The sequence below is a fragment of the Clinocottus analis genome, unplaced genomic scaffold, assembly GCF_023055335.1.
Source record: "Clinocottus analis isolate CAN_PGR_092001 unplaced genomic scaffold, fCliAna1.0.p SCAF_4, whole genome shotgun sequence".
NCBI lineage: Eukaryota > Metazoa > Chordata > Actinopteri > Perciformes > Cottidae > Clinocottus > Clinocottus analis.
Window position 1 is genome coordinate 2,636,107 of NW_027176153.1, and position 10,387 is coordinate 2,646,493.

The 10,387-nt window shown below is 48.6% G+C and overlaps 1 protein-coding gene across 1 annotated transcript in view; it reads left to right on the plus strand.

Moving 5' to 3' along the window:
• The window catches only part of LOC137800567 (loricrin-like), an 85,240-nt gene extending 83,309 nt beyond the window's left edge, over positions 1-1,931 (plus strand). Inside the window, exon 4 of the mRNA XM_068597820.1 lies at positions 1-1,931. This exon is cut by the window's left edge and continues 354 nt beyond it. Within this exon, the coding sequence (XP_068453921.1) occupies positions 1-1,931 (1,931 nt within the window).
• Positions 1,932-10,387: the final 8,456 nt, after the last annotated feature.

A 10,387-nucleotide genomic window follows, 5' to 3' on the forward strand; every position in this document is an offset into this window, starting at 1 on the left:
TGTCAGGATGCAACAGCGTGTCAGGAGGCAACAGTGCGTCAGGAGGCAACAGTGTGTCAGGAGGCAACAGTGCGTCAGGAGGCAACAGTGCGTCAGGAGGCAACAGCGTGTCAGGAGGCAACACCGCATCAAGGGGCAACAGCGCGTCAGGAGGCAACAGTGCGTCAGGCGGCAACAGTGTGTCAGGAGGCAACAGTGTGTCAGGAGGCAACACCGCATCAAGGGGCAACAGCGCGTCAGGAGGCAACAGTGTGTCAGGAGGCAACAGCGTGTCAGGAGGCAACACCGCATCAAGGGGCAACAGCGCGTCAGGAGGCAACAGTGCGTCAGGCGGCAACAGTGCGTCAGGAGGCAACAGTTTTTTAGGAGGCAGCAGCATGTCAGGAGGCAATACCGCATCAAGGGGCAACAGCGTGTCAGGAGGCAACAGCGTGTCAGGAGGCAACACCGCATCAAGGGGCAACAGCGTGTCAGGAAGCAACAGTGCGTCAGGAGGCAACAGCGCGTCAGGAGGCAACAGTGCGTCAAGAGGCAACAGCGCGTCAGGAGGCAACAGCGTGTCAGGAGGCAACAGCGCATCAGGAGGCAACAGTGCGTCAGGAGACAACAGCGTGTCAGGAGGCAACACCGCATCAAGGGGCAACAGCGTGTCAGGAGGCAACAGTGCGTCAGGAGGCAACAGCGTGTCAGGAAGCAACAGTGTGACAGGAGGCAACAGCGTGTCAGGAAGCAACAGTGTGACAGGAGGCAACAGCGCGTCAGGAGGCAACAGCGTGTCAGGAGGCAACAGCGCGTCAGGAGGCAACACCGCATCAAGGGGCAACAGCGTGTCAGGAGGCAACAGTGCGTCAGGAGGCAACAGTGCGTCAGGAGGCAACAGTGCGTCAGGAGGCAACAGTGCGTCAGGAGGCAACAGTGCGTCAGGAGGCAACAGTGTGTCAGGATGCAACAGCGTGTCAGGAGGCAACAGTGCGTCAGGAGGCAACAGTGTGTCAGGAGGCAACAGTGCGTCAGGAGGCAACAGTGCGTCAGGAGGCAACAGCGTGTCAGGAGGCAACACCGCATCAAGGGGCAACAGCGCGTCAGGAGGCAACAGTGCGTCAGGCGGCAACAGTGTGTCAGGAGGCAACAGTGTGTCAGGAGGCAACACCGCATCAAGGGGCAACAGCGCGTCAGGAGGCAACAGTGTGTCAGGAGGCAACAGCGTGTCAGGAGGCAACACCGCATCAAGGGGCAACAGCGCGTCAGGAGGCAACAGTGCGTCAGGCGGCAACAGTGCGTCAGGAGGCAACAGTTTTTTAGGAGGCAGCAGCATGTCAGGAGGCAATACCGCATCAAGGGGCAACAGCGTGTCAGGAGGCAACAGCGTGTCAGGAGGCAACACCGCATCAAGGGGCAACAGCGTGTCAGGAAGCAACAGTGCGTCAGGAGGCAACAGCGCGTCAGGAGGCAACAGTGCGTCAAGAGGCAACAGCGCGTCAGGAGGCAACAGCGTGTCAGGAGGCAACAGCGCATCAGGAGGCAACAGTGCGTCAGGAGACAACAGCGTGTCAGGAGGCAACACCGCATCAAGGGGCAACAGCGTGTCAGGAGGCAACAGTGCGTCAGGAGGCAACAGCGTGTCAGGAAGCAACAGTGTGACAGGAGGCAACAGCGTGTCAGGAAGCAACAGTGTGACAGGAGGCAACAGCGCGTCAGGAGGCAACAGCGTGTCAGGAGGCAACAGTGCGACCAGGTTGACTCTTGACCCTCATGACCCCCATCAGGACCGATGCCGCTGCAGATCCTCCGCTCCTCTTCCAGCGTTGGCTTTGGCTGCAGCGGCGCTGGAAGCTTCTTCTGCGGTTTTCAATCCAAACGGAAACCTCACGTGGACGCCGCCGCCACTCATCGGGGCTGCTTTCACGTTCTTCCATCGCTGGAGGGTTTGAGGCAGCGCTCCTTACTTATTACTGTCACCGGCTTCAAGTGCATTTGGCGAAATAACGACAACATGTTTAATTGAGCAGTGGAATATCACGGCGGCGTATTGGAGCCATTCGCCGTGGCTTCAAGAATGATTACGGGTAATAATATGCTCAGGAAAATCTCTGAATCTCAGAGATTAAAGTAATTAAATATGCGGGCGGAACATTCGGAAATTGTCTGAGATTAAAACGGCAAATTGCGAGGAAAGAATGTGTGACATTATAAAGTCAGACGGTTATTCCAGACGTCACTCCACCGTAATCTAGTGGTTCAGAAACACTTTCCTGTCACTTTTACAATATTAGTATTATGTTCATGAAAGTACACAGAAAAACTTGAAAGACAGTGTATCAATGTATCTTTTCAGGACTTTAGGATCATCGATTCAGATGTTTTTCTCTTAAATCAAAAATGTTATAGTCTCGCAACTTTGTAAATGTTTTTTTTTTTAGATTTTGCTATCTCTCCGAGTTGTAATTTCGCCCTCATATATTTACTTCTCTATAATCTGGCACTTTAATCTCACAGAGTATTACAATTCTCCGACTTTATCCTGTAAATTCAGAGCTCTTTTGCAGAATATTTCCCAACTCCTTCAGTTCCATAATATTGTTTTGGTCTTAATGGACCGACTACACCTTCGTAGCGGCGTTGAACACGAAGGTGAAATTATTCAATAAGCTATTATTACAATGCGTAGATGTGACTTATGAACCGGCATAAAGGCCGGAGAGCAAAGTGCTCAAACACGAGTAACGTGAAGCAGAAAAGTGCCAAATAGATTATCCAGCAATAACATGCGCTGCATGCATGTTGGTCAGAGCGACCAGCTTAAGTGCTAACGCGCTACACAACGCTGCTGCATGAGCACGCACAACCGACACGCAACCGTCCGCCAGAGAGCGAGCGGGGCCTCGGAAACCACCGCACGGGCCCTAACCTTGAAGACTCCCGTTGTTAAAAAAGAACACCCCCACCCAACACACACACACACACACACACTCACACACACACACACACACTTCTTTACCGCTATTCATGTTGACAGCGCCTCGGCTGCTCCCAACGCTCCGTCTATCAAAGCGTTTTCTGCCCGTTTCAAAACTGCTTCAGTGGCTCTTAGAGAAACAAAAAATAAAAAAGGTGCCTTTAAAACATGAATGAAACAGAATTGCGTTTGAGCTCTCCCCCCTTTCCTCCCTCGTTTCCTCCCTCCTTTCCTCCCCCCTTCACCCCCTCCACCCTTTCCCTTTCTCCTCCCTCCCGTCTTCTCTGCCGGCTTTAATTTTTAATGCCGGTTTCCTGAATAGGTTTGTAATAAAGAATAGGTACAGTAAGTAGCATAAAATATTGATTTTGTACATTTCCTTATGAATTTTTATTCTGTGGAATGATTAAATTTTTCATATTTGCTGCACTTGGGAGATTTGTGATGAATTCATCTCTGTTTATTGTGTGTGAGCACACAACCGGTGTTCCCAATTTGGAGGAATGAATTATGCAGCCGGGGTCCTGTGTGTGTGTGTGTGTGTGTGTGTGTGTGTGTGTGTGTGTGTGTGTGTTCATGAGGCAGGGTTCAGGTGTGTGCAGCTTCCTCAGATAGGTGGGACATAAGTGTGTGTTCAGGATCCTTTCTCCTCCAGACAAAATAAATCTGAGCTTGGTTGACAGCCAAGGAGGATACTGTGAGTGCGTATAAGTGTGTGCGTCTATGAGAAACTGTGTGTGTGTGTGTGTGTGTGTGTGTGTGTGTGATGTCTTTGCTCAGGGCGAGCTGTGAAGCGATAATTAACACAATGGTATGATTAACCATGCAGACGAGCGGCCACAGGCTCCCTAAAGAGACAGAGGAGGAACCAAGAGATGAAAATACTAAATAAATAAATAAATCAACGGAAAAAGAGAGCCGAGGTTTTACATCTCTCTCTCTCTCTCTCTCTCTCTCTCTCTCTCTCTCTCTCTCTCTCTCTCTGTGTTTCTAGCGTCTGCTATTGTACTTAGACTGGATCTCTTCTCAGAAAGCAGCGCTTTAAATCAATTTGCTGCAGCCTGGAGACGACTCAGCGTCATAACCTCCAGTGCCGTCTCACTTACGCGTGCACGCGCACGCGCACGTGCACGACTCCACCGTGCAAAAGACAATTGTGGTGTAAAAGGGCTAAAGGAATATTGTGAAGTAAGTAAATCTATACATCTGTATTTCTGTAGAGTGCTTTTAAAAAATAAATAAAACACAGTCACAGAGTGCAAAATGTTAAAGTACATGGCAAGATGCCACCGGCCCATCAGGACACACACACACACACACACACACACACACACAACACACAACACACGTATATATATATTTATATTGGAGAAAAAAAATCCGATCTTTTTTTTATATTGGAAAAAATATCGGAAAAAGATCTAAAAGTACTTAGTTAGATTCAGTAAAAGATCGTAAAAATACTTAATTTGTGTTTGGAAACAAAACGTAAAATACTGAGTTATGTTGAGGAAAAGATCGTAAAAAAATACTTGGACAGGTTTTGGAAAAGATCGTTGTTCCGGTTCAAATGACGACAGAAGAAATATTTCAGTTCCTGAAATAAAGTAAAGTTACGGACAAACGCGTCAACGTTGACTTCTCGTTTTTACGCGTTTGCCGACTCTTAAGATGGAGTTCGTTGGACTCCACTTCCCAGCATGCACTCTGTGTGCCGTTGAGGGTCTTTAAACCTCCTCATTCATGACCAAGTGGCTGACATGAAATGATTGTGGTGAAGAAAGACCAGCCGGATGGAAACTATGAGCGAGCGGATGAAAGTCTGCAGATTGAGGCCGGAAGCTGTTTGTTTGTTTCTCTTCTCCTCAGGTAAACGTATGCTTAAAAAAACAACCTCATATTACTCCTCGCTATATCCCGGACAACTTCATCTCTGACTTCTGATGGCGAAACTAATATCACAGAGTGACACATCTCATATAACGGGCCCGGACTCCATCGCTAGAGAAACATCAGCTTTTATTGGTTTTCAGCGAGAACAGTAATTGCACAACGGTAAAAAGATCAGAAATAATCTCTTTGATGAAAACGCCAGCGGGGGAGGGAGGAGGGGAGGGAGGGAGGAGGGAGGGGGGAGGGGGGGGGGCTCCTCATTTGTAAGTGAATTGCGAGGCGAGTGCGTTTTGAGGGGGACCTTGAGCGCGAGCCTGAGCGGGATCGATGTGCGTTGGGGAACGCCAATGGTGATCAATGAGAATGGATTTAGAGAGGAGGGCGCGAGCGTCGCAGCTGAAATAGACTTTATGAATATTAAACGGCAGAGGGGGGTCGATACCGGGACAAGGCTGCTACCGTCAACACAGGGACATGTGGAGAGGGGGTGCACATATATATATATATATATATATATATATATATATATATATATATATATATATATATATATATTGCAGGATAACCACGTACCTGAACATTCTAACTGCTGTTCAAACAAAGTAATTGACTCTCATAATGAGTATTTTTCCAGTAAGTCTTGAGTTATCCATCACCCAAAGTGCAGACACAGTAACACATGACCCCCCCTCTCCCCCCCTCCTCCCCCTCCTCCCCCTCCTCCCCCTTCCTCCCCCCTCCACCCCTTTGCTGACAAGCTGAGTGGTGTGAAGGGAGCGAGCGGAGTAAATAAATGAATAAGCAGACAAAGCGTGTTTACAGCACAATGTGACCTCTCTCCTTAATATCAACCAGCTCGCTCGGTGCCCCCCCCCCCCCTCCAGCAGGTGAACTTGAGGCCTGCTCAAGGGTATGGCGGTATAATGATAAGGCCAGTGTGTGTGTGTGTGTGTGTGTGTGCTGGTGAATGAGTGACTGAGTGAATAATATACCAGCTATTAGGGAAACAAATTGGGCCGGCGTGGCCTTGCTGGAGTTGCGTGTGGGGTGCTGTCACTAATGTGTCCTGACACGGTCCCCCAAGACCTGCGGAGGCGAGGGTGTACACGCGTGTGTGTGCGTGCGCGTGTGTGTGCATTGATCACGCCGCTCACCAGGCCGCGGTTTGAACATGTGTTTTGCGTACAGTGCGGGTAAAGACTCCACCGGTCCGTAACCTGCAGGAACTGACTTTGAATGAAGGAGAGAGAGTTCAGCTCTGAAAGGGTTTTATTGAACGCTTCAGTGACAAAAGAGGGGGCGGAGCTAATCACAACCAATCACAGAGTGCCACGTTTTTAGGCGACTGAAAATGTTCCAATTAAGTTTAAGAGAATGAAGGTTTTACACCTCAGAGGTGGACGACTGGGAGCAATAAAGCACATTAAAATATAGATATATTCATTTTTTATGTTTGACCCTTTGATGCAGAAGCTATAAAACCCCTTCGAGGCACAACATGGGTCCAAAATGCCCTACAATGTTATTTCAATGCATGGTTGAGTGTTTCTTTGCTATGTTTTGGGAAATCAATTCATTTAATTATCAAAGTATTAATTAAACATCTTGTTTTTGATTACCACGCATCATTATTTATTTTTCCTAATTTATGAACTGAAATGTTTTGTTTTTTTAGCATCAAGTTTCCACACAAGGTTAAACAAATGACCCATGTAGTAATACAACAACTATTTTAGAGAGCATAAAGGCAACTCGTCATGTTAATCCAAAACAATATATTTCAATGAATACTTTAGAATATTATATGAATATATTTTAACATCCTTAGCAAAGAAACACAGCCATGCATGAAATAACATAGGAAATGAAAACGGGCCATTTGGGAGCCGTGTTGTTCTTTTTGAAGGGTCGTGATGCAGAAATGACTTTTATAGAAAAAAATACAAAAGAACCAATAAAAACTTGATCAAAAACAAGTTAATTGAGGAATTCCTTGAATTCTGAATGGTGAAATAAATGTAGCGTTACTTCTAAACCTTGTTGTGTGTCCAAAAAACAAACAAACATGTAACCACAGAAGCCCAAAGACTTGAATGTTAATTCTGGTTTAAATGCAGCCAGACTTGAGTTCATTTCAACCTCATCCAGTCTTCATCCTTCACGTTCGCAGCATTCACGCCTGCAGGGGAATTTCTCCCAAACTCGGCACACACGCCCACTTGGACTCAAAGATGAACCCGTTAAAATATGGCGGTCAGAGGTCACCGCGACCTCGCTGAGCACGTTTACGAGCGCGACTCGACAGTTCACGCGCGAGCGCTGACAAGTTTACATAAATCGGATCAAAAATGAAGCGCTGGAAACTTCAGCATCACTGATCAGCGGAGAAAGTCCATCAATTCTAGCAAACATGACTTGGCATCCACACACACGCACACACACACACACACACACACACACACACACACACACACACACACACACACACACACACACACACAAGCACACACAGTACTGTGCGCACTCGGTGATGAGTTGATGTTGTGAGTGTGTGACTTGGCCTCTGCACAGCTGGGCCGCCGTCCTAGAGAGCGAGGAGCTCCTCCCAGTGAAACCCTAAAACCCTCCCAGTAAAACCCTCCCAGTAAAACCCCCCCAGTGAACTCCTCCCAGTAAAACCCCTCCAGTGAACTCCTCCCAGTAAAACCCCTCCAGTGAACTCCTCCCAGTAAAACCCCTCTAGTGAAACTCTCCCAGTGAAACCCCTCCAGTAAAACCCTTCCAGTGAACCCCACCCCCCAATGAAACCCTCCCAGTGAATCCCTCCCAGTAAAACCCCTCCAGTGAAATCCTCCCAGTGAAACCCTCCCAGTGAAACCCCTCCAGTGAAACCCTCCCAGTAAAACCCCTCCAGTGAACTCCTCCCAGTAAAACCCTTCCAGTGAACCCCACCCCCCAATGAAACCCTCCCAGTGAATCCCTCCCAGTAAAACCCCTCCAGTGAAATCCTCCCAGTGAAACCCTCCCAGTGAAACCCCTCCAGTGAAACCCTCCCAGTAAAACCCCTCCAGTGAACTCCTCCCAGTAAAACCCTTCCAGTGAACCCCACCCCCCAATGAAACCCTCCCAGTGAATCCCTCCCAGTAAAACCCCTCCAGTGAAATCCTCCCAGTGAAACCCTCCCAGTGAAACCCCTCCAGTGAAACCCTCCCAGTAAAACCCCTCCAGTGAACTTCTCCCAGTAAAACCCTTCCAGTAAAACCCCTCCAGTGAAACCCTCCCAGTAAAACCCTTCCAGTAAAACCCTCCCAGTAAACCCCCTCCAGTGAAACCCTCCCAGTAAAACCCTTCCAGTGAACTCCTCCCAAGTAAAACCCCTCCAGTGAAATCTTCCCAGTGAAACCCTCCGAGTAAAACCTTCCCAGTAAAACCCCTCCAGTAAAACCCTCCCAGTAAAACCCTGAAACCTTGAAGCGTTGCGGCGGCGACCCGTCCGGTTCCTCTCGTCCTCTCCGTCCGTCTCTCCGGCGGAACCGGAGGTCAGAGTTCATGTTTTTCGGCTCATCGCGCCAAAGACTCTGGACAGTAAACACACATCTCAAGCAGCTGCTTCCCATTAACTGCAGCTCTGCGTGTGCGTGTGTGCGTGTGCGTGTGTGTGTGTGTGTGTGTGTGTCTAGTTCCATTTTATTGTGCATCTTTGCCCTGTTATTGCACATGCAAGCTTCCTTACTGACCTGTCGACAACGCTGCAAACACACTTCTCGCCGTGGTGTGTTTACCCGGTCGGTCCACGTGAAGCAGCATCCCCGCTTCCTCCTCGCTGTGAAGCGGAGAACTCCTCCAGGTTCTGTTGTCTCTCTGCCGCTTATTCAAGCACAAACAGATGCCAGAGAAAACACACACACACACACACACGACACGTTGATTACATTGATCTCTTCCAAAGGGTCTTCCCGGCAGAGGAGACCTGGAGACTCCCCGGCGAGCAGAAGGAAAGGAGCTAGGAAAGGAAACAGGGGGGGAGATTATGAAGCCCACTTAGAAAGTAATTTGTCCACTTTACAGATGACACACTGCACTTTGTAGTTTGACCTTTGATCTTGTTGTTTATGCAAATAGCTGCCTACTGACCACCAGGGGGCGACTCCTCTGGTTGTATAGAAGTCTATGCTTCATGTGTTAAAGCTGCATTCTCTCTCCTGACCACCAGGGGGCGACTCCTCTGGTTGTATAGAAGTATATGCTTCATGTGTTAAAGCTGCATTCTCTCTCCTGACCACCAGGGGGCGACTCCTCTGGTTGTATAGAAGTCTACGCTTCATGTGTTAAAGCTGCATTCTCTCTCCTGACCACCAGGGGGCGACTCCTCTGGTTGTATAGAAGTCTATGCTTCATGTGTTAAAGCTGCATTCTCTCTCCTGACCACCAGGGGGCGACTCCTCTGGTTGTATAGAAGTCTATGCTTCATGTGTTAAAGCTGCATTCTCTCTCCTGACCACCAGGGGGCGACTCCTCTGGTTGTATAGAAGTCTATGCTTCATGTGTTAAAGCTGCATTCTCTCTCCTGACCACCAGGGGGCGACTCCTCTGGTTGTATAGAAGTCTATGCTTCATGTGTTAAAGCTGCATTCTCTCTCCTGACCACCAGGGGGCGACTCCTCTGGTTGTATAGAAGTCTATGCTTCATGTGTTAAAGCTGCATTCTCTCTCCTGACCACCAGGGGGCGACTCCTCTGGTTGTGTAGAAGTCTATGCTTCATGTGTTAAAGCTGCATTCTCTCTCCTGACCACCAGGGGGCGACTCCTCTGGTTGTATAGAAGTCTATGCTTCATGTGTTAAAGCTGCATTCTCTCTCCTGACCACCAGGGGGCGACTCCTCTGGTTGTATAGAAGTCTATGCTTCATGTGTTAAAGCTGCATTCTCTCTCCTGACCACCAAGGGGCAACTCCTGGTTGTATAGAAGTCTAGTTTCAAGTCTTCTTCTATACAGCCTGATGTTTATTTAGTAAATTACGGTCTGTTAGAGTCAAACAGACCATAAAGCAGGGGACGCTTTAGGGGCGGGGCTACAGGGACGCTTTAGGGGCGGGGCTACAGGGTGATTGACAGGTACTGCATAACTCCTCCACAGTCCAAATATGCTCACTTTCTGTTCACTGGTTGCACAAATCCAAGATGGCGACGGCCAAAACAACAAACTCAAGGCTTCAAAACATCAATCCAAAAACAATGCTACGACCACCTACATGAGTAGAAAGCAAGCTGAGACTCGAGCGCGTTGGTGACAATCCTCGTGTCAAACGGCGACATCAACTCTGGTCATGTGATCTGTGATTTAAAGCACGTTAGTTATGGACTGAAAACTACGTTTCAAAACGTAAATGTAGTCGTGTGAAAGCAACCTGGAAAGCTTCTTCTGCGTTGTCTCTTTTCTCTGTGAGCGAGTGTGTGTGTGTCTGTCCGTGGTGTGTGTGTGTGTGTGTGTGTGTGTGTGTGTGTGAGACTATCTAAAGGAGTCCAAGGCCGCCTGTGC